General features: G+C 68.2%; 5 protein-coding genes across 5 annotated transcripts; 3 read left to right on the top strand and 2 right to left on the bottom strand.

The window, feature by feature from the left end:
- Positions 1-3,917: 3,917 nt before the first annotated feature.
- Positions 3,918-5,797, bottom strand: TMEM167B (transmembrane protein 167B). The gene is made up of 3 exons (XM_084276094.1): positions 5,728-5,797; positions 4,578-4,709; positions 3,918-4,471 (listed from the first exon to the last, which is right to left on the bottom strand). The coding sequence occupies exons 1-3, from the start codon at positions 5,735-5,737 to the stop codon at positions 4,389-4,391; spliced, it is 225 nt and encodes a 74-aa protein (XP_084132220.1). The 5' UTR covers positions 5,738-5,797; the 3' UTR covers positions 3,918-4,388.
- Positions 5,798-10,029: 4,232 nt separating this feature from the next.
- GPR25 (G protein-coupled receptor 25) lies at positions 10,030-11,121 on the top strand (the record flags this gene model as incomplete). Its single annotated transcript, XM_084275811.1, has 1 exon — positions 10,030-11,121. One exon carries the CDS (start codon positions 10,030-10,032, stop codon positions 11,119-11,121), a length of 1,092 nt encoding a protein of 363 aa, XP_084131937.1.
- A 3,500-nt stretch (positions 11,122-14,621) lies between these two features.
- Positions 14,622-19,615, top strand: INAVA (innate immunity activator; the record flags this gene model as incomplete). The annotated part of the gene is made up of 8 exons (XM_084275881.1): positions 14,622-14,742; positions 15,273-15,397; positions 15,516-15,635; positions 16,070-16,301; positions 17,111-17,164; positions 17,273-17,663; positions 17,849-18,422; positions 19,343-19,615. The coding sequence occupies 8 exons, from the start codon at positions 14,622-14,624 to the stop codon at positions 19,433-19,435; spliced, it is 1,710 nt and encodes a 569-aa protein (XP_084132007.1). The 3' UTR covers positions 19,436-19,615.
- A 707-nt stretch (positions 19,616-20,322) lies between these two features.
- Positions 20,323-23,664, top strand: SHISA4 (shisa family member 4). The gene is made up of 5 exons (XM_084275880.1): positions 20,323-20,682; positions 21,458-21,629; positions 22,653-22,786; positions 22,978-23,160; positions 23,253-23,664. The coding sequence occupies exons 1-5, from the start codon at positions 20,610-20,612 to the stop codon at positions 23,297-23,299; spliced, it is 609 nt and encodes a 202-aa protein (XP_084132006.1). The 5' UTR covers positions 20,323-20,609; the 3' UTR covers positions 23,300-23,664.
- Positions 23,665-24,315: 651 nt separating this feature from the next.
- On the bottom strand, positions 24,316-27,717 carry LOC311201511 (uncharacterized protein; the record flags this gene model as incomplete). The annotated part of the gene is made up of 2 exons (XM_084275902.1): positions 24,316-25,079; positions 27,243-27,717. The coding sequence occupies 2 exons, from the start codon at positions 27,715-27,717 to the stop codon at positions 24,529-24,531; spliced, it is 1,026 nt and encodes a 341-aa protein (XP_084132028.1). The 3' UTR covers positions 24,316-24,528.
- Between the last annotated feature and the right edge of the window lie 263 nt (positions 27,718-27,980).

Here is a 27,980-nt window from a genome sequence, read left to right as displayed (position 1 = left end):
TCCTGGGGGGTCCAGCCCCTCAGCTCAGCCAGGCTGCTCGGTGTGGGAGTGGGGGCTGGACCCCCCGCCCCTTGATCTTCCCCCCACCCCCACCCCAGCACCCTCAGGAGGAACCTGCCATGACACCCTTCACGTCACACGTCGCTCATTAAACAGGTTCCCGGGTGCAACCCGGATGCGCCACCAGCCCCCAGCCCCCATCCTGGGCACTGGAGCAGCTGGGAGGAACTGGGAAGGGCTGGGGAGAGCGGGGGCACCCTGACCCCCCACCCCCCACCCCCACCCTGCCTCACCCTGCCTTGCCAGCTGTCTCCCAGCCAGGAGTGGCTCAAGGCCGGCGCCGAGGCCGGTGAAGCCGGTTGGCACGGTTCATTGCCCGGGGAAGGTTGGGGTACCCCAGGATGGGGTGGGGGGGGGTGAGGAGGGGGGGGGACACACACTGCAGCCCCCACCCCATTGTGGCACCCCCAGGGGCTCTGAATGGGGTGTGGGGGCTTCGTGGGGGGTCAGGAGGAGATGGCGCTTTGATGTTGCCCGTCAGCTGGGAATGGAGATGGGGGGGGTGGGAGAAAAGGGGGGGGGGAAAGGGGGGTGAAGGCTCAGCCTGCAGCCCCCACCCCCCGTGTACAGGCAGCACTGAGCCCCCCACAGCTCCCAACGTGGGCATGCAGAGGGTGCCCCCCACCCATGGCAAGGAGGGGGGTACCCACAGGGTCACCCCGGCTCCTGGCAGCCCCGTGCCCCAAATATCTCTCCGGTGGGATGTCCAAGGGGTTTGTCCCTCTTCCCAAACTTTACCCCCCCCCCCCCGGGCACGGAGCTGGGGGGCTGGGATGAGCTGTATTAATTAATCAAATTAAACCAACTCTGGTCAGTGCCGGGCTGGGGGGGGGGACAGGACATGGGACAGTACAGGACCCCCTGGGCTGCCACGGCCACCCAGGGGTGAGGGGCTGGGGGTGTTGGGGGTCCAATCCTTTCAGGGACCCTCTCTAGAGGAGCTGGGGGTGGGTGGGGGGTGTTGGGGACCCGATGCTTTTGGGGACCCCCTATTGTTCCCTGGATCATGGCACTGGATGAAAAGCAGCCCCAAGTTGGGGGGACCTGGGGAGGGGGGGGGGGGGGAGGTGAAAAGGGGGAACCCCACAGAGGGAAATTCAGAATTGGGGGGGGAGGGGGGGGTGTCATCTTCATGGGGGTCCCAGCAACCCCTTCCATCCCAGGTTTTCCTCTCTGAACACTGGGCTGGGAATGGCACGTGGGGATGGGGATATGTGTGTACCCCCCCCCCTCCATGCTCCCCCACCCAGCCCACCCCCCAATATCACCAACCCAGGGATGCTTTGGGGTGACATCCCCCACCCGGGGACAGGCAGGGGGTGGGACAAGGAGTAAGGGGCAAGGGGTGTCCTGGGGGGGGGGGGAGACCCCAAATCCACCTTGAGCATCTCTACGGGGGACCTCTATGCCTCCCCCCTTACCCCTTTTAGGGGTGGGGGGGGTCTATACGTTGCCTATAGGTGACAAACCCCCACGGGACCCGTGACAGCCCAACTCCCGGGGTCTACCGGTGCCAGGGGGGGTGCTGGGCTTTGCGGGGGGGGGGAACCCCCCCCCGCAAAGCCCAGCACCCCCCTGGCACCGGCCAGCCCCCCCCCCCATCCCATAGGGACCAACCCCCCATGGCACCGGCCAGCCCCCCATCCCCATCCCCATCCCCATCCCATAAGGGACCAGCCCCCGGTTCCGCATCCCCGGGGACCGGTTTAATCTCTCGGGGAGGGGGTGATGGGGCGGGGGGGGGATGTTACCGGTTCCGTGTCCCCCCCCCCCCCCCTCCTTTCCCTTCCCCCGCCCCCCCCGCCCCGGTTCCCGGTTCCGGTACCTCCTTACAGACGTGGAGCCGTTCCCCAACGCGTCCCGGTTTCACGGTAACCATCCAATAACACATGAGAAAGACCCACCGAGCCCCGGTACCGGCCATGGCGCAAACGGCGGCGGCGGCGGCAGCGCGCGGGCCCCGGGCCCCGCCCCCCGCCAACGGCCCGGCCCCGCGCGCGCACCTGCCGCTACCTGCCCCCGCCCCCCCCCTCCCTCCCTCTCCCCGGTAATGAGCATCCCCCCCCCCGCTTAGGAACGGCAACGGCACCGGGGAACCGGGAGTTCTTTGGCTGCCCAGAACCAAAGCCCAGCTTGGGGGGGGGGGGGGGCAGCGGGAATGGCCCCTCCTGCTTCTTCTTCACACCCCCCCCCCCCCTCCTCCTCATCATCATCCCCCGGGGCTCCCCCCCCGCGGGTGAGCGTGTCCCCGGCCCGGTGTCAGCCCCGTTGGCACCGGGACGGGGCCACCCGTGGCGGCACCGGGGTGAGTGGGGGGTGATGGGGGGCGGGGGGATGGGGAAAGGGGGAAAGGGGGTCAGGGGGCGGGGGGGAGGCGGTCAGACCCCCCCTCCCCAAGCCTCGCTGAGCCGGTGTCGTGTGCGTGACCCCCCCCCCCGGTACCGCAGACCGGGGGGTCTGACCGGGGGCAGCGGGCTGGAACCCACGGGGGTCCCTGGGGAGAGGTGTGGGGGGGGATGGAACAGGATGAGGGGGGGCGGTGGGGGTGGGACACACACACCCCCCCCCCCCGGTGCGGGCGCACCTGGCACGCTCCCACGGGCTCGTGCGCGGCTGCTGACGTCACCGCCCGGGTCGCCGCGCCGAGGCCCCGCGCGCGTGGCAAATCCCCCCCCCCCCCACGGGGAGGGGCCCCGCGCGGCGCGTGCCTCGCGCGCCGCCTCGTGCGCTGCCCGCGCCGGGCGCGCGGGGCGGGGCTCGCGCTTTGCGCGAGGCGCTGGGGGGGGGCCACGGGCCCCGCGCCGCCCCGTACGCGGCTCCCACGCGTGTCACGGGGCTCGCAGGGTCCCCGCACACCAGCTCCCCCCCCCCCCTCCTCCTCCTCCTCCTCAGCAGCGGCCCCGGGGTGCCGGCGGCGGGTCAGAATCGCAGGGCGCTCAGCGGCCGCGGCCTCGCCTATCTGATCGACTCATCCCGCCCGCCGCCGGCCGCCGCACACCGCCCCGCTCGGGGCTTCCCGGCGCCGCTGCTCTTCTCACCTCGGCCCGGCCCGGCCCGGCCGATCGAATAAGATCAACGTGTAGGGGGCGGGGCTGGCTCGCGCACACACACACTCACACACACTCACACACACACTCACACGCGTGTCCGCCCCTCCCCGGCCCCCCGCCATCCCCCCAGGCCCCGCACACACCCGCCCCGCACTCGCCCGCGCGGCCGCTCTACACCCCGCCCCGGTCCCCAGCGCCTGGCGCAGCCCTTTTGTACCCGGCCCCGCGCGGCGCACGGCGGGAAAGGGGCGGGGCACGTCACGGCGCGCGCGCAGACACAGCGCCCCCTGGTGGTTGGAGGACCCGCACCGACGGAGCGACCACTTCCCCCCCCCCAGCAGCCTCCCTCAACCCATGGGACCCCCAACCCACAAGATTCCCACCCCCCATGAGATCCACCCTCCCCAACAGCAGCCCCCCCCACCCCATGAGATCCAGCCCCCCCCCCACCAGCCACCCCCCTCATCCCACAGGACCCTCAACCCACAAGATTCTGCACCCCCCCATGATATCCAACCCCCCACCAGCAGACCCCCTCATCCCACGGGACCCCCAACCCACAAGATTCCCTCCCCATGAGATCCACCCCCCCCTCACCAGCAGCCCCCCCCCCACCCCATGAGATCAACCCCCCACCAGCAGGCCCCCTCATCCCAAGGGACCCTCAACCCACAAGGAGCCTCCCACCACGATATCCTCCCCTTCAACAGCAGCCCCCCATATCCCACGGGACCCTCACCCCACAAAATTCCCCCCCCAACAGCAGCCACACCCCCCCCCCCAAGATCCACAGCTGCCCCCAGAGCATTCTGCCCCCCACTTTATTTACAAATCATGATACAGCCCAAGGTGGGGGCGGGGGAGGGGGGTACAAACCCTCCAGGCTCCCTGGGGAGCAGGGAAACCCCACCGGTGAGGAGTGGGCTCCACTCCCAGCTCCCCCTAAATCCCCCCAGCAGGAGGGGGCCGCAGTCCCACCCGGGACACAACAACCAGGGCACAGCCGCCCCTTCCCTCGCGGTGAGGGGCCGGCACGCCGTGCCCCCTCCCCAGCAGCTTCGGGGTGTCCCAGCTCCACCAGCCCCCCCATCGCCCCATCTCCCCACGGCAGGGGGTGAGGCGGGTTCAGGCAGGGTGCCGGGCCATGGCGGCTCCCCGGGGTGGTGGCGGGAGGGGTGCAGGGGGGGTCCTAAACTGGTGCCAGCGTAGTCAAGGTGGGTGCCGAGGTCTCTGCTGCTGGTGGTGGTGGTGGTGGCTCCAGGAGTGTCCCCAGCGGTGTCACTTCACCACCAGGACATAGAAAGCCATCAGCACGCAGGACACGGCCACGGCCACGTGCAGGCGGGTGCCGATGACGGCGGCTGCGGGGTCAGGGAAGAGTGGGGTGAGCTGGAGAAGGGGTTGGAAAGGGGGAATCGACCCCCCACCCCACACACACACCCTCTCCCCACCCCAGCCCTGCCTCACCCTTGTAGAAGACGCCCCAGACGCCGCGCTTCTCGGACAGCAGCCAGGCCTTGAGGCGCGGCACCTTCCGCAGGTAGGCGCAGGTGCACACCAGCAGCAGCCCAAACACCAGCAGCCCGTCCAGAGAGTACACTGCAAGGGGAACATGGGGGCACCCCACCTTCAGACACACCCCCCCACCCAAAGGAACCCAGCCCCTGAACCCCCAGACCAAGGGAAGACCAGTTTCCAAGCCCCCCCCACCCCCACTCATGAGGGACACCCAGCTCTGCCCAAACCCTGAGGACCTTCCCCTCCTCACACTGAGGTCTTGGCTCCCAACCTCCATTCCCCCTGCAAAGAACCCCGACCTCAGAGCACCTCCACCAAGAGAACCCCAACCTCCAGTCCCCCGGGACACCCAGCCCCCCCCATACCCCCAGAGGACACAGTCTTCCCTCCCCAAGGGACCCCAGCTTCCAGCCCCCCCCAAAAGGCACTAGTCCCTCGAGCTTCCCCCACAGAGACCACTCTTGAGACCCCCCCAGGGGACACCAACCCCCCTGGCTTCGCCCACACCCCCCAGGGATTCTCCTCCCCCGAGGCTCCAGCTCCCAGATCCAGCCCCTCCACAGACACCCGGACACAGGGACCCCTCTGAGCTCCCCCCAGGGGACACCCAGCCCCCCAGCTTCGCCCACACCACCCGGGACCCTCCTCCCCCGGAGGCCCCAGCTCCGAGATCCAGCCCTTCCACAGACACCCAAACACAGGGACCCCCTCTGCGCCCCCCCCCCCAGGGGACACCCAGCCCCCTCACCTTCCCCCACCCCAAGGCACCCCGGCTCCCAGCTCCAGCCCCTCCCCGCAGAACCCCAACCTCGAAGCCCCCTGCTAAGGGGACCCAACCTCCGAGGGACCCCGAGACCGCTCAGTTCCCCCCAAGGGGCCCCGGCTCCAGGCCCCCCACAGGCCCCGGCCACCAGAGCCGCCCCCACAGGGACCCCCCCGGACACCCAGCCCCGGCTCTCCACCCCTCTCCCCCGGGGACCCGACTCCCGCCACCAGCCCCCCCAGGGACCCCCCCGGACCCTCAGACCCCCCCTGCCCCCACAGGGACCCCCTCGGACCCCCAGACCCCCCCCGCCCCGGCCCCGCTCCCGCCCCTCACCGTTGGTCATGGCGGCGGCCGGGCTGGGGCCGCGCTCCCCGGCCCGGCGCCACTGCGCATGCGCGGAGCCCCTTCCCGCTCCCCCCTCCTCCTTCCGCGGCCAACGCGACACCGGGAAGGCGCAGGCGCGGCCAATCGCCTGCCGATGGGAACGAGCCGGGGCAATGGAGCCGGCCTGCCGAGCAGGCAGCCCCAATCGAGCGCCTATTGGGAGGGGTACCACCAGCACCGCCTAGTGCCCGCCCAGGGGAACCCGGCGTGGTCACCCCTCAGCCCTGTGTCCCCAGCAACCCCCCCTGCCTCCCAGTAACTCCACAGTGCCAGTCCCAGTGCTCCCCAGTACAGCCGGTGCCTATCCCAGCCCCCCAGTGCTCCCCAGTACAGCCCAGTCCTCCATCCCAGACCCCCCAGAACCCCCAGGTTCTCCAGTAGCTCCCAGTCTCTCCTCAGCCACTTATCCCCCAGGGCATACTGTCCTTATTCCAGCTCTCCCAGCAACCCCCAGCGGCCCCAGTAGCTCCAGTAATCCCCAGTGCCCTAGCTGCCATAGTCCCCAGCCCAGCCCCCCACAAGCCCCGTGTCCCAAATGACCCCCGGAGCTCCCAGCACCCCCCATCACCCCCACTTAACCTTGTCCCCAAACCAGTTTCCCCACTATCCCCCACTATCCCCACAATCCAGTGGCACCAGAACCCCCAGCAGACCCAGTGGCCCCAGTGGGGACCAGTGTGCCCAGCAGTAGCAGGCCAGGTGCTGCCAGCCCTGGGCAGGACACGTGTCCCCCGTCCCCTGGGCCTGTCAGGGCTAATCCTGGGGCTTAATGGCTTTGGCTGGTGGGAGTGGAGCCACTGTCACCGTCACTGTCACCGTCAGCAGCAGAGCACACAGTCGGCGCAGGCCGGTGGAGCCGGCCCCTGGCCCCGCGTCCCTGGCGCCCACGGGGACAAGGACCTCCGGCACCGGGGACATGGGGCTGTCACAGAGCAAGAGGGTGAGTGGTGGCAGGTGCCTGGGTTGGGGGGGACGGACAGGGACACCCCCTTGCTGGACCCCCCGCCTCCTGTGTGGGAGGTGGGAGGTGACAACAAGAGCCACGCCGAGACCCGTCCCCAGTACCGCGTTGGTGCCCCAGAGCCAAATGTCTGGCTGTCCCTGTGCCACCCCCAGCCTGGGGACCCCTCTGCCATCCTTAGGTTCCAGAGTCAACGTGGAAATATCCATTCCCCTCCCTGACACCCACCCACCCAGACACCCTCCCCAGAGCTCCCAGGGGCGCCAGGGGAGACCACGATGGAGAACCCCAGGGAACTGTGCTCCATCCTGCACTGGGGGCTGTAGGGCGGGGGGGATGTCCCCTGCCATGTCCCCAGCCCAGGGAGGACCCAGAGGTGGGGACCTGCTGGGTGTCCCTCTCTGACCCCACTCTTTGCCTTTGCCAGGGGGACGACAAAGCCCTGAGGAGCAGCACGTTGCCGGGTGGGTGCTGCCAGCGCCGGGACATGGGGCCAGGGCTGTGGGACCCCAAGGGGGGACAGGGACCACAGGGGTGATGGGGATCCCAAGGGTGATGGGGCCAATGGAGCTGAAGGGTGATGGGTGCCCAATGGGCGGTGGGGACCCCAGGGATAAGGAGGACCCTGAGGGGTGATGGGGACTCCAGGGATGATGGGAGGACCTGGGGACTGTAGGGTGGTCTGGGGACAGGGACACCTGGGGACAGGGATCCTGAAGGGTGATGGGTGCCCAATGGGCGGTGGGGACCCCAGGGATAAGGAGGACCCTGAGGGGTGATGGGGACTCCAGGGATGATGGGAGGACCTGGGGACTGTAGGGTGGTCTGGGGACAGGGACACCTGGGGACAGGGATCCTGGAGGGTGCCAGGGCAATGTGCAGGACCCAGAGCTGTGGCACCCCAGGACCCCAAGGCTGGGGGGCACGGGGGCTGGTGTCCAGGATCTCACTCTGAGCTGGTGTGTGGGAGCTGGGCAGCGTCACCCCATCCCCTCATGATCCTGTCCCAGGTTGTGCCATCCCTCATGGTGACCCCAAACCCCAGTGAACCTGTCCTCAGTCACCTTCTCCCACTGGTGACCAGCCTTCCTAGAGACCCCATCCCATGGTGACCCCATCCTGTAGTGACCCCATCCCATGGTGACCCCATCCCATGGTGACCCCATCCCGGAGTGACCTCATCCCATGGTGACCCCATCCCATGGTGACCCCATCCCATAGTGACCCCATGCCTTGCTGTCCCCACTGCACCTCCAGAGGGTGACAGGAGCGATGTCCTCACCCTGGACATGGCCACTGATGGCCATGGAGGCCTCATCCAGCCCAGGAAAGTGCCGAACCCGATGCGGGAGTCCCGGAGCCACCGGGAGCTGCACCGGGAGCTGCTCTTCAGCCACAGCAGGTGAGTGGGGACAGGACCCAGGGTGTGGAGATGGGACAGTCCCCCCCACTGGGTGGTCAGGGCGGGGATCCCATTGAAGTCTGTCTGTCTGTCTGTCTGTCCAGGGGGATCCTGCCCCGGCACAGGGCTGAGCTCCCACGGGTGCTGGAGAGCCGGCGGTTGAGGCAGCTGAGGGAGGAGCTGCGGGGACCCCCCTCTGACCTGGAGCAGCAGCTGAGGAAACGCCACCAGAGGCTTGAGGAGGTCTGTGCCACCACTCTGTCCCCCGTCTGTCTGTCCCAGTCCTCCATCCCTCCATCCCACCCAGCCCTCTTGCCTTCATCTCACCATTATCCATCCCTCCATCCATCCATCCCTCCATCCCTCCATCCCTCCATCCATCCATCCATCCATCCCTCCATCCATCCATCCCTCCATCCATCCATCCATCCATCCATCCATCCATCCATCCATCCATCCATCCCTCCATCCATCCATCCCTCCATCCATCCATCCATCCATCCCCCTCCATCCATCCATCCATCCATCCCTCCATCCCTCCATCCCATCCCTCCACTCCTCCATCCATCCATCCATCCATCCATCCATCCATCCATCCATCCATCCATCCATCCATCCCTCCATCCCTCCATCCCATCCCTCCACTCCTCCATCCATCCATCCATCCATCCATCCATCCATCCATCCATCCATCCCTCCCTCCCTCCCTCCATCCCTCCCTCCACCGTCAGCCCCCACACTCATTGCCCCACAGATGTGGGGGGTTGCTGAGGGTGGCCACACCCTGGGGACAGTTGAGAGAGGCCAGGTCCCAGGGACAGTTGGGTGCTGGCCGGGTTGTTGGGTCACTTGGATTGAGGGAGGACTCAGGGGTGGCCGAGGGACGCTGCCTTGGAGGGGACAAGTCAAGGGGGGTCAAGGGCAGCCAGGACAGCGGGATGGCTGACAGAGCCTGGGGCGATGGGACCCCCAGCTCATGGGGACGGCCAAGGGGACCCAGACCAGGACCCATGGCCGCCCCTCTGGGTCCCACCTCCCACAGCACGAGCGGGAGACAACACCGGGACCAGATCCAGACCCCCTCCCCGAGTTCCTGCTGGTGCGGGACAGCCTGAGGAAGATGACGCTGGCGGAGCCGAGTGCCTGGCAGATGTGAGCAGCAGCTGGCGAAGAGGGGGGATGGGAGCTGCCCCCCCAGACCCCTCCCCAGCCCCCCCATCCCAATGGCACCCGGTGCTGTCATCCTGGGACTGCTGGTGGCCGTGGGCAGCCACAGGGACCGCAGCCTCGGCCTCCCCGCTGCGGCGAGAACCAACGTGCTGGGGTGGAATGAGCTGGCAGCGCCGGGGGCGGCACGGAGAGGCGGCGGGCAACGGCCTCACCCCAGCCTGCACCTGCTCCGGCTCTGGGGAGAAAAAAACCCAAAGCCAAGAGAAAACAGAAGGGGTTTAACTGGGTTTTGTGAGGGAAATGGGCCGGGGACTGGCGCGGGGCCTGGCACAGGGCCGGGGCGGTGTTGGCTTGGGCTGGGCCATGGGGATGGGGTAGGGGAGCAGCTTGGTGGTGGCCCCACCAGCCCAAATATGGTTTGGTGCCCACCCCGAGGCCCTCAGCCATGGCTGGGTGGTGTGGAGCCTTCCTCCACCCTCCCGGTCCTCCTCTCCGCCCCATCTCTGGTTTTTGGGGGTTTCTTTCTTTCTTTCTTCTCGTTTTTTTTTTGGCAGCTTCGTTTTGTTTCCAAAATTAAACGCCCTTCACCCCCTGCCCCTTCCACCCCGTTGGAAAGGAAGTGCAGGGTGCTGTTTGTGAGCAGAGCGCAGATCAACAAGCCAACCGCGGGGTGTGGCAGCACCAACCTGAGCACCAGAGAGGGGACCCAGCCACCCCCATGGCTCCCGAGGAGCTCACCAGCTCGGGAGACTACGATTACCCACCGGTGACCAACGTGACGGGCGACTGGGAGGTCCCCTCCAGGTGGGAGCTGTTCTTCACCACCGTCTTCATCCCCATCTTCTATTCCTTCATCTTCCTCCTCGGCCTCGTGGGGAATCTCTTCGTCATCGTGCTGATGGCCAAGAAGAGCCGGGGCAAGAGGATGGTGGACACCTTTGTGTTGAACCTGGCGGTGGCTGATGTGATCTTCACCTGCACCTTGCCCTTCTGGGTGGTGGCCGGGGCGCGGGGGAACCGCTGGCCCCTGGGCGAAGGGCTCTGCAAGGTGAGCAGCTACGTCATCGCTGTCAACCGCTGCTCCAGCATCCTCTTCCTCACCGCTCTCAGCGTGGAGCGCTACCTGGTCATCAGGAAGGTGCTGGACACCAAGGTGCTGGGTTCCCAGAGGCACGTCCGCATCACCTGCGGCATCATCTGGGCAGCGTCCCTCATCCTGGGCGCCCCGTCACTGGTGTACCGGCAGCTGGACGGGGAAGACTGCTGGGATGAAGATGGAGAGGACTTCAACCTGACCATGGTCTTCCTCACCTTCCTCCTGCCCTTGGGTGTCATCTCCTTCTGCTACTGCTCCATCTACTGCCGGCTCCAGCGGCACGTCCGGCTGGGAAGGGGCGTCCGGCGCTCCCACCGCGCCATCGTCACCATCGTCGCAGCCTTCCTCTGCTCCTGGCTGCCCCTCAACGCCTGCAAGGTGCTGCTCTTCTTCCTCGCCAAGGGGACGCTGGTCCTGTCGCAGGGGCAGGAGGTGGCCCTGAGGTGGGTGGTGGCTGGCAGCACCTGCCTGGCCTTCGTTAACAGCTGCATCAACCCCCTCCTCTACGCCCTGATGGACAGACGCTGCCGGCCCCGATGTCCCTTCGGTCCCCGTGCGCCGGGGACGGGTCCTGGCGCGGCCACCACCTCCTCCACCACCGACTCCAGCCTCTTCTTTGGGGGCTGGATCTGGACCAAGCCCCCCCCAGCCCCCCGGTGCAGGAGTGGGACTGAGCTCCAGCCGGCACCGAGGAGCCCACGGGGGCACCCATGAGTCCCACGTGTCCCCCCCACCGCTGCCACCCCCACCATCCCACCCGGGTCCAACCCATCCCGTGGGTGCTGCCGCCCCACACGCCACACGGGCAGGATCGGGCTGCTGGGCTGAGCCCCCCCCCTCTGCCCCATCACCCCCCCCCCCAGAGATGTTCTTCCTGAGGAACAGCTTCAGGACCGGGACCCCCCCTTGAATCCCCCTTTAAACCCAATTAATACAAATCACCCCTCAGCGCTAACGAGGTGTGTTAGTCTTGGAGCTGGGTTTGGGACCCACCGGGGAGGGGGTTGGGGGAGTGTGTGCCAGTGGGGCTGCCCCAGCTCTGCCCATGTAGGGAGATGCTGAGGAAACCCCCCTTTTTTGCCCAAATCCACCCTTTGCTGGCGTTGCTGGGGTGCCTCTCCCCATGCCCTGCACTGTGCTGTGGCGCTGGCAAGGATTGGGTGCCCCCCCTACCCCCCCCTGAAATCACCGAGGGACTCAGGATGTTGGGAAGCCACGGCTGGAGGGGAAAGTGTTGGGGGGTGGTGGAGCTGCTGCCTGTACCCTGCCTTCATCTGTACCCCTGTACCTCCCTGTACCCCCTGTACCCCCCTGTACCCTGCCTATACCCCCCTGTACCGCCCTGTGCCCTGCCTATACCCCCCTGTATCCTGCCTATACTCTGCCTGTACCCTGCCTGTACCCACCTGCACCCTATACCCCTGCCCACATGGCACCCACCTTTCAGTCTGCTGTCCACATGCTGCTGGTCCTCTTCTGCCTGGACCCTGCCTGCACCCTGCCTGCCCCTGCCTGCGCTCTGCCCTCTCATCCTGGGCTGTGGGACCGTCCTGTGGGGCTGAGCCCTGCCTACACCCTGCCTGCCCCTGCCTGTGCTCTACCTGCCCCTGCCTGCCCTTGCCTGCACCTGCCTGTCCCTGCCTGTGCTCTACCTGCCCCTGCCTGCCCTTGCCTGCCCCTGCCTGCCCCTGCCTGCCCCCTGCCTGCCCCTGCCTGCGCCCTGCCTGCCCCTGCCTGTGCTCTGCCTGTGCCCTGTCTGTGCTCTGCCTGTGCCTTGCCTGCCCCTGCCTGCCCCTGCCTCCGCGTGCCTGCGCCCTGCCTGCCCCTGCCTGCGCCCTGCCTGCACCCTGCCTGCGCCCTGCCTGCTCCCTGCCTGCGCCCTGCCTGCTCCCTGCCTGCGCCCTGCCTGCGCCCTGCCTGTGCTCTGCCTGCGCCCTGCCTGCGCCCTGCCTGCACCCTGCCCTCTCATCCTGGGCTGTGGGCCCGTCCCGTGGGGCTGAGACACACTTTCCACCACCTGCCCCGTGCCGGCAGCGCAGGATGTGGCCGCCTCACCCACCCTGATTCATCTCACCCCGCGCTGGCGGCGGCGGCAGTGCCGTTCCCACGGGCTGGCACGGCCCTGGCACTGCCTGTCGCCTGTCCCCTCCCGCCTGGGGACAGGGACAGGGCCGGCACGGGCCGCCTCCGCTCCTGGCAGGTCGCTGCTCCGGGGAAGGGACGGTGGCGGCACCGCCCTGGCACTGCCACCAGCCCGCCCTGCTGGGCTCGGGTCCCTGCCCCCCTTGAGCGTTTTGGGGATGCCGACCCCAGGGATGGGGACAGTGTCCCTGCGCTGGCCAGGAGCCCTGTAGCACTGGGGATGGAGCCTCCACCCGGCATTGTGCCAGGCTGTGCCAGCCGTGCTGTGCCGTGCCAGGCCAGGCCATGCTGTGCTGTGCCAGGCTGGGCCGTGCTGTGCCAGGCCAGGCCATGCTGTGCTGTACCGTGCCAGGCTGGGCCGTGCTGTGCCAGGCCATGCTGGGCCATGCCAGACCATGCTGTGCCATGCTAGGCTGGGCCATGCTGTGCCAGGCCATGCTGTGCCATGCCAGGCTGGGCCATGCTGTGCCAGGCCATGCTGTGCCAGGCCAGGCTGTGCTGTGCCAGGCTGGGCCGTGCTGTGTCAAGCTGTGCTGTGTTCTGTCACCCTGTGCCACACTGTGCCATACTGTGCCACATCACATCCCGCCATGCCGTGCCATAGCATGCTGTACCACACTGCACAGTGCCACATCTTACCATACCCCACCATGCCATCACACCCCACGTGGTGCCATATTGTGCCATGGCTTGGCATACCATACCATACCATACCATACCATACCATACCATGCCATGCCATACCATACCATACCATGCCATGCCATACCATACCATGCCATACCATGCCATGCCATGCCATGCCATGCCATGCCATGCCATCCAGACCATACTGTGCCATCCTGCATGGTGTCATAACATGCCCTGTCCTGCCCTGTCAAGCAATGCTGTGCCATCCCATGCCATCCCACCCCATCCCATGCCATTCTAACCCCATCTCATGCCATTTCAACCCCATGCCATCACACCCCATCCCATCCCATCCCATCCCATCCCATCCCATCACACCCCATCCCATCCCATCCCATCCCATCCCATCCCATCCCATCCCATCCCATCCCCATGCCAGCACCCCCCTACCCCTCAACTCTGCCCCCCCCGCCGCTCTGTCCCCCCACTCTGTGCCCCCCCCGTTCCCCCCACTCTGTGCCCCCCTCGCCCTGTCCCCGTGTGTCCCCCCCCCCCACTGCACTTTGTCCCCCCGCCCCACCCAGCGCCGCGCTGTGCGGTGCCGGCCCGTGCGTGTGGCCCGACCTTCCTCCTTCTCCTCCTTCCTTCTCCTCCTTCCTCCTCCTCCTCCTCCTCCTCTCCCCCCCCCGTGGCGGGGCGAGGTCGGGCGCTGCCGCCGGCCCGGGCAGGTGCTGCTCGGCCGCTCCTCCCCCCGCCTCAAGTCACGGCACGTCCCGTGTCCCGGGCGCGGCAGAGCCGGCAGCGGCGGCGAGCGCCCAGGTAAGGCATCGCCCACCGGCCCCGCCGCGGACACCCCCACCCCCACCACCCCCTTCCCCGCCAGCCCCGGGACCCCTCCGTCCCCTGCCTCAGTTTCCCCAAACAGCTCCACCTCCCGCCGGGGGAAACTGAGGCACGGCGGCGGCACCAACCTACAGCTACGAACCAGCGGCTCCCCCGCGCCCCCTCCCCATGAGCAAAAGTCGAGGGAGGGGGGTGGGAAACGGGGTGCTGGGGGGGGGGGGGGGATCTGAAGGGTGGAGGATTTCCCAGGCCCTGCGGGATCCGCGTCCGGAAAAGAAAGGAAAACCGGGAGAAGCGCCCGGCGGAACCGGACCCGGACCCCACCCCCCCCACCCCCCCCCCGCCGCTCCCAGCCCACCTTTGCCCCCGGGATGGGTCTCTCCGGGCAGCCCCGGTGCCGGGCACGTGCTCGCACACCTTTGTTTATTGTAGGACCTACCCGAAGGCAGGCAAAGCAAACACGGCCTCGCCTCACCCCCCCCTCCGCCCCGCCGCCATCGCCGGCGACCGGGGAAGGACCGGGAAGTGGGGGGGGGGACGGGACACACGACACACGGACGATGCTGGGGTTTGGGGGGGATTACGAGGGGAGCGCACCCATGGGTGCTTGCCGGGGGGTGGCAGGGGGGGGACAAGGCGACTCCCTGCTGTCACCCACAGGGTCCCGGCCCGGCATGGGGGAGGCGAGCGACACCGACAGCGGGATCATGCTGCATTCGGGTGAGCACTGGGTGGGGGGCAAAGGTCTTGGGGGGCTCAATCTCCCTCTGTGCTCTTATAGACGGCTCCCCCCACCCCTACCCCCTGTCCCAGAGCTGAGAACGGGGCGATTCAGCACATGGGGACACCCAGAAGCTCCTTTAGGGGGAGGGAGGGGGGTTCCCGCGGCCCAGGGGGGCGGTGTGGGGGGGGTTTGACTCAGCCAGGTTTCACTCCTGGACGGCTGAGTCAGGGTGAAACCTTCCCCGTCTGGCGTGTGTGTGTGTGTCCCCCCTCCCCCGCTGCCGTGCTGGGAAATCACGGCTGCCCTGAGGGAACCGCAGCACCCATGGGTGCTGCTGGGGAAGGGGGCGGGGGGGGGATGAATTGGGGGGGATGGGGGGGGCAACCCACAGCTGCTTCTCCTCCCCCTGGGGCTGGGGGGAAACTGAGGCAGCTGGCGGGGTGTAGGGAGAGGGTGCTGGGTACACCTCAGGAGGGGGGGTCCATCTGTCCATCCGTCTGTCTGTCCGCCCCCCCACCCCCCCCAGGCCCCGACAGCCCCGTGTCGCCCCTGAAGGAGCGGGCGCAGGCCGGGCGCAGGCAGCAGCAGGCGCTGGAGGCCCGGCTGGAGAGCTGCGTGCAGGAGCTGCGGCGGCTCTGCCTGCGTGAGGCGGTGAGCGGGGCGGGGGGGACACGCACCCTACAGACACCCCAGCACCCCCCCCTCAGCCTCTCCCCAGCCACCTCCACGGCAGCGGCTCAGTGTGTCCCCCCCCCCGTGCCGTCCCCAGGAGCTGACGGGGACGCTGCCCCGCGAGTACCCCCTGAAAGCCGGCGAGAAGCCTCCCAAGGTCCGGCGCAGGATCGGTGCTGCCTTCAAGCTGGATGAGACCCTGGTCCTGCACGGGGCGGTGAGGGGCTCCTCGGGGTGCAACTGGGGTTAGGGGTGGTCCCTGGGGTGGGTGGTGGGGACCCCTCTCCATCTGGGGAAGATACGGAAGCTTCCCAAGCGTCCCCAGGAGACATCCCCATCCCCATCCTCCTGAAGGAATTCCACGTCCCCAGGAGACATCCCCATCCCCCTGAAGGAATTCCACGTCCCCAGAAGACATCCCCATCCCCATCCCCCTGAAGGAATTCCACGTCCCCAGGAGACATCCCCATCCCCATCCCCATCCCCATCCCCATCCCCATCCCCATCCCCATCCCCCTGAAGGAATTCCACATCCCCAGGAGACATCCCCATCCCCCACAAAAAGAATTCCAACAGCCCCTCATTATCCAACGCCTTCGTTAGCGCCTAAACATGGTGATGGGGTGCTGAGGGTGTCCCCTCGTCCCCCAGGACCCCCTGAGCGCCCTGGAGCGGGACCTGGCTCTCCAGCTGCAGATCGCCAAAGCCGCCCGGCGCCTGTGCCGGGAGGAGAACATCGGGAAGCGGCTCCGGAAGCGCCGGCAAACGGCCGCGCTGCTGGAGGAGCAGAAGCTCAAGGACCTGGAGAACATCCTCAACCAGCACCGGCTCCTGGCCGGCCGGCGGCCTCTGCCCACGGTCAGCGGAACCGGCGCTGCTGAGGGTGAGCGGCCCCCCCCCACCCGCCTTGTGTGCCCACCCTCCCCTTCAAGCTGGTGGTGGATCTTTTGGGGGATGCTGGAGGTTGGGGGAGGCAGAGATGGGGGCAGCTCGGTTGGGTGCACCCTGATACGCCATCCCTGGGGTGTGCAGCGTCCTCTGTCCCCACTGAATGCCTCCCCCCCCACACACCTGATGCCCCCCAAGCATGTGGTCTCCCTGGGAATGCGCCCCAGCCCCCCCCATCACCCCCCCAGTGAAAGCACCCCAATACACTCTCCCTGCTGGATGCATCCTGGTGAACGCACCCTGATATTCCATTCCCAGTGCATGCACCCCAATACATCATCCCTGCTGGATGCACCCCACGGATGCACCCCAAAGCTCACCCCCTGCTCGCTGCACCCCGATTTGCCACCCCCAGCGAGCACACCCCAATGGGTGCCAGGATTTGCCCCAATTGCAGCCATGTGTCCCCCCTCCATCCCATCCTTGGCTTCATCCCCACCACCCTCCCAGTTGCTCCCCCATCCATTGTCCCCCTCCATGACCGGGGTGGCTCCTTCCCTCCCGGTGCCCCCGGAGCTGCCCCATCCCCCTCGTCCTGCCCAGCCTGGGCAGGCTGGGAGCTGCCTGCAGCAAAGCCGGCCTGGCCGGTACCGCCACCGTCCCAGAGCGTGTCGGGACAGGCGGCGTGGGAGATGGGGAGCGGAGGCCTCCGGGGACGCGCTGGGTGGCGGCGGGTGCCGTGGGAGAGTTTTGGCACCCGGCGGCGGCACTGGCCCCGTTCTCACCCAGCCCCCTGCCCCTCAGAGCTCAGCGCCTCCGATGACAGCTCGCTGTCCGACACCGTCCTGCTGGAGGAGGGTAAGGGGGCTGCAGGGATCTGGGAGGGGGTGTGGGGGGGGGGGCTTGGCAGTGCCCCCACCACCACCATGTGTCTCCCCATCCCAACCTGCCATCTCTCTCCTGCAGAGGAGACGCGGCTGCCGGGACCTGCCACCCCACAGGGGTCTCCGTGCCCCAAGGAACCCACTGAAGAGGAGGGGTCGGGGCCCCCACAGCCCCCCCCTACTCCCTGGCAGGAGACCTGCCTCGACAGACCCTATGAGAAGGCCAAAAAACCCAGTGTAGAACCTGGAGATGGGGAAACATGGGGCACCCGGAGCTACCCTGGGCCCCCGCTGGCTGCCCCCTCGGCCCCTGGCAGCCCCAACCCTGCAGCCCCACCGGTGCCCAGGCTGGGGGACGTGCCCCCTTACCGCTTCGTCCCCATCAGACCCCTGGTGCTGTGCCGGCCGGCGGGCTCCAGCGCTCCCAGCACCCCGGAGCCATCGGGCCGGCGAGGACAGACCCAGTCGCTGAGGTACGTCCCGTGCATGGGGGTGGAGGGTGACAGGGGCTTCTGCAAGGGGGGGGGGGGATGGAGCTGAATCCCCCTCCTCCCCGGGCAGGAGGGTGGAGATAACCTTGTGGGCTGCTGCACCCTGCACCCACAGGGTGCTCAGCCCCCCAGAGCTCACCCTGACTCAGGGAAGGGTCTATCCACAGGCTGGAGGCGTGCTGGCAGCCCGGTGAGCCCAGGGGCCGCAGCGCCGTCCCCCGCCGACGCCCCACATACTACACGGTGACAGTCCCCACCTCCTGCATCCCTCCCCCCGGCCCCGCGTGCCGCTCCGGCTCCGACGACAGCATCTCCGATATATCCAGCATCTCCCGCGCCACCTCTCCGGGCAGCAGCAGCCCCGACGTCTCCTTCCTGCGCCCTCCAGCTGCCCTGGCTGAAAGCGATTATTACCTGCGGGGTGCTCAGCGCTTTCGGCCGCCCTCCATCCCCCCGGCTTTCCTCTACGAGCAGGATCTGGCCCCGTTACGCTACCAGCGCCTGGTGCCCTCGCACAGCCGCATCGTGCGCACCCCCTCGCTCAAGGACTACGCGCCGGCGGCGGGGGGCCGGGGGCTCTCCAAGGCGGACGTGGATGAGGAGCTCAAGCTGTGGCACCAGCGCACCCGGCTGCGGGGGGCTCGTCCCCACTCCCTCGACCGGCAAGGGGCCTTTCGGGGACCCCGGGGTGGCACCATCAGGGATGTGCCCATCGCCCGCGGAGTCCTGTCGCGGCCTCAGGTAGGGTCTGGCCGGTGGGGGTTATGGGAGGGTGAGGGGTCGCTGTGGTGCCCGTCCTCATGTGGGGACCCTCTGGGTGCTGGCCTGAAGGTGGCTGTGGGACATGAGTTGTCACCCTGAGTTGGTTCGGGGAGGAGTGGTATGGGTGGGGTCCTCACTGAGGGTCCCCAGGACAAGAGTGGGGTCCTGAGGTGGTGTGTGGGGAAGAATTGGGGTCCCATGAGGATCTGTGGGGAAGAATTGGGGTCTCATGAAGGTCCCTGGGGCAGGATAAAGACCCTCTGGGTGTCCTTCTGGGTTCCCATGGTGGCCGGGGGGCAGGACCAGGGTCCTAAGTGGGTCCCAGGGGGAGGATTGGGGTCCTGAGGGGATTGCAGGGCAAAAATTGGGGTCCCATGAGTCTCCCATGGGCAAGACTGGGCACCCCAAGGGTCCCCGGAACAGGCCTGGGAAAGGTCCTTAAGGGGGTCCCTGGGGCAGGACCAGGGTTCCACAAGGGTCCCTGGGGCAGGGTTGGGGTCCTGAGGGGGTCCTATGCCCAGGACCAGGGTGTCGTGAGGGTCTCGGGGGTGGGACCAGAGCCCCTCAAGGTCCTTTGGGGCAGGATGAGCACCTTCTGAAGGGATCCCCCCAGCCAGTGGGGTCCCTGCAGACATTTTGGGGTCCAGTTCCCCCCTCCTCCTGGGGGGTCCCTCCGGGACAGACACATGCCGTAGACCCCGGTGCACCGGCACAGCGTGCGGGGACGGCCGGCACCTGCGGCACAGACGGGGCCCACACCGGGCAAGTCAGTACCTGCTGCCGTGGCCCCACAAAAACCCACCCCCCTACCCCCCTCCCAGCTCCGGGATGTGCACCCTGGGGTGCTGCCCTGGCGCAGGGTGGGGTTCCAGCACCCATGGGCTCCTTCTCCCACGCAGGTGCCCCCAGTCCACGTCCTGCGGCGCTCCCCGGACGGCGTGCCCGTGCAGGTCTACGTGCCTGAGAACGGCGAGATCGTCACACAGGTGTAAAGCCTGGACAGCCCCCACACCCCCCACACCCCCCAACCCGTGTCCGTCCCCGTCCTCCCCCCTGGAGGGGCACAGCCTGGCTGGCCCAGGGACAGCGGGGACGGAGCTGTCCCACACCCCACCGATGTTGAGGACACGGGAGCGGGGCACAGCCGCCCCCTCCAGCACCCCTGGGGTGCACGGGGCTGGGATGGGGTGCACGGGGCTGGGATGGGGTGCATGGGGCTGGCCCCCTCCCACGTCTCCTCCCTGCCACTGTGACCTCCCCCGACGCTGATGGTGCCACCACGATCCCCGATCCGAATCTCCAATAAACGTGATTGTTGGGGTACTCCTGTCCTCACCAGCCCCTTGGGGTGCATCACCTGCACCCCAGCTCTGCCCCCAGCCCCCTCCCCTGGAACCGGCGCGGGGTTGGCAGTGCCAACAGCTGGCCCAGGAGCTTTGGGGTCCCTCTGTGGGCTCGGGATAGTGATGGGGAGGGGGGGCCCAGAGCCAGGGGGCTACCCAGGTCCAGCCGTGCCCCCAGCACCTGGGATGGGGGGTGCAGGGGAAGGGAAGGGTTAAGGGTGGGTGTGGAGGGGGATGAGGGGGTGGGGAAGGGAAGGGGTGCGGGGGGGGGGTGCAAGGATGGAGAAGGGATGGGGTGCTGGGGGGGGAGAAATAAAGGGTGCTGGGGGAGGAAGGGGGAGGGGGGCATGGCAGAAGTGGGGTGCAAAAGGTGGGGGGTGCAGGGGAGAGGGGCAAGGATGGATGGTGGCAGGATGGGGTGCAGGGGGAGGGGACAGGGAAATAAGGGGTGCGGGGGCGTGGGAGAGGGGATGGGCAGCGGGGGGAAGGCGGTGAGGGAGGGGGGGCCGGGCCGGGCTGGGCTGGGCTGCGGACCGAGCGCCGGAGCTCCCCCCACCCTTCCTCCTCCTCCTCCTCCTCCTTTTCCGCGGGGGGGGTGGTGGTGGTGGGGGTGGGCACCGGCCAGCAACCGAGCGCCGCCGGGCTGCGGCGTCACTGCGGGCCTTGCACCGGCACCGGGAGCGGCCCCGGGCTCCTACCGGCCCCGCCGCAGCCCCGGGGCCGTTACCGCAGCGGGGCCGTTACCGCAGCCGCCGCCGCCCGCCCCCCTCCACGGTTGAGCGGGGGCACCGGGCCCGACCCCGCGCCGCTCCCCCACCCCGGGATGGGGCCCGGCGGCACCGGCAGCGCCTGGCCCCTGGCCGGCACCGTGCTGGTGGCCGTGGCCGCCTCGCTGGGTAAGAGACACGGGGCGGGGGGGGGTGCCGGGGGTGGGGGTGGGGGTCCCGGTGCCACCGGCTATGGCCTTGGTCTGCCCCAGCAACGCGGCCTCTTCCCACAGGGGTCCCCCTGCCCCAGCGTGTCCGGCTGGGCACCGTCCCCTCCCCGTGTCCCCCTTCCCCTCCCCCCCCCCCTCATTTGGTGCTTTTGGGGTGTCCCTGAGAGCCCTGGAGCTGGTGCCCACCCCAGCCGGGACACCCGGTCCCCGGGGATTTGGGTGCTCCCCACCGGCGTGGCCCGTGCCTCAGTTTCCCCACTCGGCTCTGAGCTGCTTCCAGCCCCGTTGGGCAGCGAGTGGGCCCCATAGGAGCCCCCCAAGAAGCCACTGGGGACTTCCAGCTCCCTCCCCACCAGCTCCACAGGAACCAGTCCCACCCCAGCCGCTGCCCCGGCCGCTGCCCCGGCCTCTCCGGCTGCTCCCCAGGCCCCGGCCCCATCCCAGGGCTATTTCTGGGTGCGCAGGTGGCTCTGGCCAGAAATAGAGCTGGGAGGCGGCACTGGAGCACCCGGTGGGGGAGAGGCCTGGGTGGGGGGGCCTGGGGCTGGCTGAGATGGAGCAGGGTGGGATGGAACAAGGTCTGGGGGGGGCAGGGGGCTGGATGGAGCAGGATCCAGGGGGCTGTGGGATACACTGGGCACAGGGTATGGTGCTGTGTCCCCAAGGCAGGATGGGGGGTGGGGGACACGTGGGCTGGCGCTGGTGCCGTGGGGGTGACCGGTGGTCGTCCCCAGTGGCGGGGGGCGAGGACTGCCTGTGGTACGTGGACAGGAACGGCTCCTGGCACCCCGGCTTCGACTGTGACTTCTTCACCTTCTGCTGCGGCACGTGCCACCAGCGGTACTGCTGCCGGGACCCCCTGCGCCTGCTCACCGAGCGCCAGCAGCGCCACTGCCTCGCCTTCAGGTGCTGGGGCTGGGGCTGGGGGCTGGGGGCTGGGGGCTGGGGCTGGGGGCTGCATGCTTGCCTTTGGGCCCTGGGTTGTGGGGATTGGGTGCTGGGCAGTGGTACTGGGCTGATGCTGGGTGCTGGTGCTGGGTCCTGGGCCCTGGTGCTGGGCAGTGGGTGTCGGTATTGGGTGCTAGGCACTGGGCAGTGATACTGGGTGCTGGTACTGGGCTTTGGTCCTGAGCAGTGGTACTGGGTTGATGCTGGGTATTGGTGCTGGGCACTGGGCAGTGATACTGGGTGCTGGTACTGGGCTCTGGTCCTGAGCAGTGGTACTGGGTTGATGCTGGGTATTGGTGCTGGGCCCTGGGCAGCGATGCTGGGTGCTGGTGCTGGGCCCTGGGCAGTGATACTGGGTTGGTGCAGGGTGCTGGGTGTTGGTCCTGGGCCCTGGTGCAATGGGTGTTGGTATTGGGTGCTGGGCAGTGGCACTGGGACCTGGGCAGTGACAGCGGGCAGTGGTACTGGGTTGATGCTGGGTGTTGGTGCTGGGCCCTGGGCAGGGATACTGGGTTGGTGCAGGGTGTTGGTCCTGGGTCCTGGGCCCTGGTGCTGGGCAGTGGGTGTCGGTATTGGGTGCTGGCACTGGGCAGTGGTGCTGGGTGCTGGTACTGGGTCTTGGTATTGGGTGCTGGGTGCTGGGCAGTGGCATTGTGGCCTGGGCAGTGGTACTGGGTGCTGGTGCTGCATTGGTGCTGGGTGTTGGTCCTGAGCACTGGTGCTGGGCCATGGGTGTTGGTACTGGGTGCTGGGCACTGGGTTCTGGGCAGTGATGCTGGGTGCTGGGTACCGGTGCCAGATGCTGGGTGCTGGGCGCTGTCCCCCCAATCCCCAGGTGGGTGTCCCAGGGGTGTCCCTCGGTGCTGCGGGCACTGGGGGGTTGTGTGGGGGGTGATACCCTGCAGGGTGTGTGTGTGTGGGGCTGCCCCAGGTGCCCCCTTGCCAGGCTCCGCTCCGCCACGTCCCCGCGGTGTCCCGCAGCCCCAAGACCATCGCGGGCATCGCCTCGGCCGTGGTGCTCTTCATCGCCATCGTCACCACCATCGTCTGCTGCTTCATGTGCTCCTGCTGCTACCTGTACCAGCGCCGGCAGCACCTCCGCACCCCCGTGCAAGGTGGGAGGGGTGGGGTGGGGATTTGGGTGCTGGGGAGGGCATTGGAGTGGGTGCTGCTGCCACCCCCGTGCCCACTGCCACCCCCTGCGCCCCTCCCCCAGGGCCATGGCCACCCGTGGGCACGGCTGGGCTCTGTCCCTATCCCTGTGCTGGGTGCCACAGCCCACCCCCCACCCCCATCTCTCCCACAGGACCAGAGATCCCGCTGTCCAGCTACCCCCCTGTGCCCCCCCAAGCCCCTTTCCCCATGGACCCCAAAGTCGGCCCTGCACCCCCCCAGCCTGGCTTCACCCCCATGGCCATGTACCCACCGCCCGGCCCCGCTGCCCAGTACCCGCTCTACCCCTCCGGCCCCCCCGTCTACAACCCAACAGGTAAGCTCTGGGCAGCCCCCCCACATTCAGGGGGCTGGGGGCACAGTGTCCTTGCAGGGACTGATCCCCCCCCCATCCCTCTCCTCCCACAGCACCTCCGCCCTACGTCCCAGCACAGCCCAGCTACCCCGGAGCCTGAGCACCCACGAGGATCCCAGCATCCTTCTGCCACGGGCCAGCGGGGCCAGGCTGGGGACCCTCATCCCCCCACCGTGGGGCCGGGAGGGTGCCCTGGCCGTAGCCGGATCGGGCCCTTCCCGGCTGTCCCGGGGGTGACCCGGTGTCAGCAGCACAGGGTGGCTCTTGTCCCGCACACTGGGCCCTTTGTGGCCGCCTCCACCCCGGCTCCGGGTGCCAACGGCCCCGTGCACGCATGGGGGGGATGCCCGGGGGTCCCCCGAGGGCCGTGCATCACCGCACCCCAGCACCCCCATGTCTGGATTCAGCCCTGGCTCTTCCCACCCCCCCCCACCCCCGGGGGTTGGCATTAAACTGCGTCTTGTCCCCCCAAACCCGGTGTCATCGTCGTGCTGGGGTGAGGGGATGGGGGGGACAGAGCCCTGCCCCTCTCCCCAGGGAGCTGTGAGGGGGAGCTGCGACCGTCCCCCTCCCCACACCCCCAATCTTCTGTCTCTGGGGCTTCTCCACCCAAAAACTGGGGGTGGGGTGGGGTGGGGTGGGTGGGTAATTCCCCCCCAAATGAGCCAGCCCAGGAGCTCTGCTGCCCACCCAGCCCCACTGCTCACAGGTGGGGTGTGAAACCACCCCCAGTGGCATTTTGGGTTAGAAAGCAGCAAATTCAGTCCTGGGATGGGCTCTGTGGGGACAAGGCCAACTCCTCCACTGCCCCCCCCCCCCCCCCCCCCCCAAAATGCCAGAGCTGGGACCTGTGACCCTTCACGACTGGTGGTGAGGAGCCGGCACAGGGGGGTGTGATTTACCCCGGTTATTTCAGGCAGCAGCTCCTGGGGTGGTTCTTCCCCTCCCCACCATCGCTGGGGGGGGGGGTGTCCAGCCACAGGCTGCATGTGGGACCCTCAACTCCAAACCCCAGGGGTGCAAACCGCTGCCCCATCTCCCAGGGCACTGCAGGTCCCAGCATCCCATCACCCCCCATCCAAACCCCACAATGAGCCCGGGGAGGGGCAGCCGGGGGGCAGCTCTGAGTTTTATTTTAGGGGGATGGAGGGAGGGGAAAAAAGAACTAAAATAAAAATAATAAAAGAAGCAACCGGGCGCTGGGGGGGGGGGGGAAGGGGGAGGAATTGGGGAGGGTGGGATGGAAACTGTCCCCAGGGCGGTCCCCACAAGCCGCGGGCACACACAGCCAGCTGCGTGGGGGGGGGGTGGGGGGGAAAGTGGGGGGGCTCAGGGTTTGGGGACCGCCTGCTCCCGGAGGTAGAGGTCTCGGATTTCGGCCAGGCTGCGGCTGAGGCCACCCAGCGCCTGGGCGATGAGGCGCAGGACCGAGGTGGTTTCCCGGCGGCTCTCGGTGTATTCCCGGCGGAAGGCTCGCAGCTCCTGCACCAGCCGCTCGTTGGACTGCACGATGCGTTTCTCGGCCGGGCTGAGCTGGGTACAGTCGGGAGCCCCATCCGACAGCCCCGTTGTCCCGGGGGGTCCCGCTTCACCCGTGCCACAGTTATTGAGATGCTCGGCCTCTTGCTCGAAGAGGATGCTCGGGAAATCGGAGCCCAACGGCTCCTGCTGCCCGCCCAGCTCAGCCAGGGAGAGTTCAGGGGGTGGGGGGCGCGGGGGGCTCCGGCTCCAGCCCTCGCACAGCTCCCCGGGCGGGCGGATGCCGGTGTGGGGTAAGCGGCGCTCGGGGCCGTGGCCGGGGATGCTGTCGGTGGCCGGGCTGTGGAAGGGCTCAGTCTTCACCTCGACCGGCTCCTCCTTCACCGCCTCCTCCTTGACGCCTGCGGGATGGATGGAGAGCGCAGGGCAGCTGGCGGGACCCCCCCCCATCACCCCAGTGCCCCACAGGCTGAGGTGCCTGACCTCCTCCTGCCTCTGCTCCCTTCTTCCCCACCCCTGGACTCCCAGGTCCCCTCTGCTGTGCTCGGTCCCCCTCCCATCTGTGTCCTTCATCCTGGTCCAGCCCCATCCCATGTCCCTCTTCCCTCTCCTGGTCCCAGTACTCCCATATCCCTGTTCTGAATGTGGTGCCACCATGTCCCTGCACAGGCCTGGTACCCCCACGTCCCTGTCCTGGTCCCCACATGTCCCTTGTCCTGGTCCCAATAACCCAAATGTTCCCATCCTGGTCCCAATTTACCCATGTCAATTGTCCCTGTCCTGGTCCTGCTGTTGTCCCTGTGCCAATCCCAACCAAGTCCCTGTCCTGTTACCAGCCTCTTCTACCCCTGGCCTGATTCCAGTGCTGCTGTCTCTTGTTCCCACCCTGATCCATGTTCCCCCACGTCCCCGTCTTCATCCTGGTCCCCTCATGTCCCTGTCCCAGGTCTGGTACACCTGTCCCTTGTCCTGGTCTCAGTCCCCTCTGTTGCTGTCCTGGTGCCAGTCCCCTGTGCTGGCACAGGTCCCCCCATGTCCCTGACCTTGTCTCAGTGCTGCTGGCCCTGTCCTGGTCCCCTGCCCCAGTGCTCTGCTCCTTGCACCTGGCCAGGTTCCTGAGTCTCATGTCCCTCGTGCTTCGTGTCCCCATCCAGGCCCTGGTATCCTCCTGTCCTAGTCCCAGTGCCCCTCTTGCTGTCCCTGTCTCCCGTGTCCCTACACTGGTCTCCCCAGATCCCTGTCCCAGTCCTCCATGTCCCTGTGCTTCTCCCCCATGTCTGTGTCCCCTCCATGTCCCCGTCCCAATCTCTCCAGGCACTTGTTCTTGTCCAACTGACCTGGTCCCAGTCCTCTCATGTCTGTTGTCTCCATTCCAGTCCCCCATGCCCCTGCCCTCTTCCCCTGTGTCTGTGTCCCTGTCCTGGTCCCCCATGTCTCTGCCCCAGTTCCCCCCCACACTTGTCCTGGTCCCAGTGCCCCCCACGTCCCTGTCCCAGCCCTCCATGTCCTTGTCCTGGGCCCCCACATCCCGGTCCCAGTGCCCCTGACACAGTCCTGTCTCCCTGCAGCCTAGTCCGTGTCCCCCCACCCCCTGGTCCCTCTTGTTTCATGCACCCGTCCTGGTCTCAGTCCCCTGTTCCAGTCCTCTGTGTCCCAGTCCTGGTTCCCCTATGCCCCAGTCCTTGTGCCCCCCATCCCTGCCCCTGTCTCTCCACACACTTGTCCTAGTCCCCCAGTGTCCCTGTCCCCCACGTCCCTGTCCCAGCCCTCCACATCCCTGCCTTGGCCCCCTGTATCTACACCCCAGTCCCCCACATCCCAGTCCCGCTGTCACTGTCCTGGTCCTGACCCCCCACATCCTTCACACACCCGGTCCCAGCGCCTCAGTCCTGGTCCCCCCACCCCAATCCCGGTCCTGCTCTCCCGTGTCCCTGCCCCAGTCCCCCATATCTACACCCTTGTCCCAGTGCCCCCATCACATTCCTGACCCCTCTGGGGTCCTGGTCCCTGTGCCCCCGTGTCCCCTCTGGGGTCCTGGTCCCTGTGTCCCCGTGTCCCCTCTCAGGTCCTGGTCCCCATGTCCCCTTTGGGGTCCTGGTCCCTGTGTCCCCGTGTCCCCTCTCGGGTCCTGGTCCCTGTGCCCCTGTGTCCCCTCTGGGGTCCTGGTCCCTGTGTCCCCGTGTCCCCTCTCAGGTCCTGGTCCCCATGTCCCCTCTCGGGTCCTGGTCCCTGTACCCCCCTGTCTCCTCTGGGGTCCTGGTTCCTGTGCCCCCCTGTCCCCTCTGGGGTCCTGGTCCCTGTGCCCCCGTGTCCCCTCTGGGGTCCTGGTCCCTGTACCCCCCTGTCTCCTCTGGGGTCCTGGTCCCTGTACCCCCCTGTCTCCTCTGGGGTCCTGGTCCCTGTGCCCCCGTGTCCCCTCTGGGGTCCTGGTCCCCGTGTCCCCTCTGGGGTCCTGGTCCCTGTGTCCCCCTGTCCCCTCTGGGGTCCTGATCCCCGCGTCCCCGCCTCTCCCCTCACCTGTCCCCCATCCCCAACGTGTCCCCAGCCCCCCGCCCCGCACCCACCGTGCGGCGCCAGCCCCTCGGCGCTGAGAAGCGGCGGATCGATACCGGCGGCGCCTCGCGGTCCCCAACCGGGCGCGGGCCCGGGGCCGAGCTCCGGCGGGCCGGGCCCGGAGCCGTTGCCGTCGCCGTTGCCGTTGTTGCCGGGTCTACCGGCGGGTCGGGCGGCCGGTCCTTGCCTCTCCTGCCGGTGCCGGGTGATTTTATCGTTGGCCCGCCGGCGCAGCCCCCGCCAGCGGTTCTTCACCTCGCCGATGTCGCGCTGGTTGCGGCCGGCGGCGTTGATCTTGTTGGTGATGCGCCACCAGATCTTCTGCTTCTCGTAGGCGTTGACGGTGCTGGCGGCGGCGCCGAAGAGCAGCTGCTCGTACTTCAGCACCTCGCTCATCAGGATGTCGATCTCCTGCAGCGTGAAGTTGGGCTTCCGCTTCAGCAGCCCCCGCCGCGCCCCGCCGCCGCCGCCGCCGCCCGCCGCCATGCTCCTCGCCCTCCTCCTCCTCCTCCTCCTCCTCCTCCTCGCCGCCGCCACCGCCGCCGCCGCCGCCGCCGTCTCCTCCTCATGGCGCCGCCCCGCCGCCCATCGCCCCGCCGCCGCGCCTTTTGTCTTGCGCCGTCTCCCCGATACCCAGCGCCCCGCGGAACGGAGCGCGGGGAGCGGAGCGGCCAACGGCGGCACCGCGCCCCCTACTGCCCGCCCGCCGCTCCGGTACAGCCCCGGTACCGCCCCCTACCGCTCCGGTA

The sequence above is a fragment of the Gallinula chloropus genome, assembly GCF_964237585.1.
Source record: "Gallinula chloropus genome assembly, chromosome: 27".
Classification (NCBI taxonomy): Eukaryota; Metazoa; Chordata; class Aves; order Gruiformes; family Rallidae; genus Gallinula; species Gallinula chloropus.
Note: the sequence above shows the minus strand (reverse complement) of the source record. Positions and strands in the feature narration are given on the sequence as shown.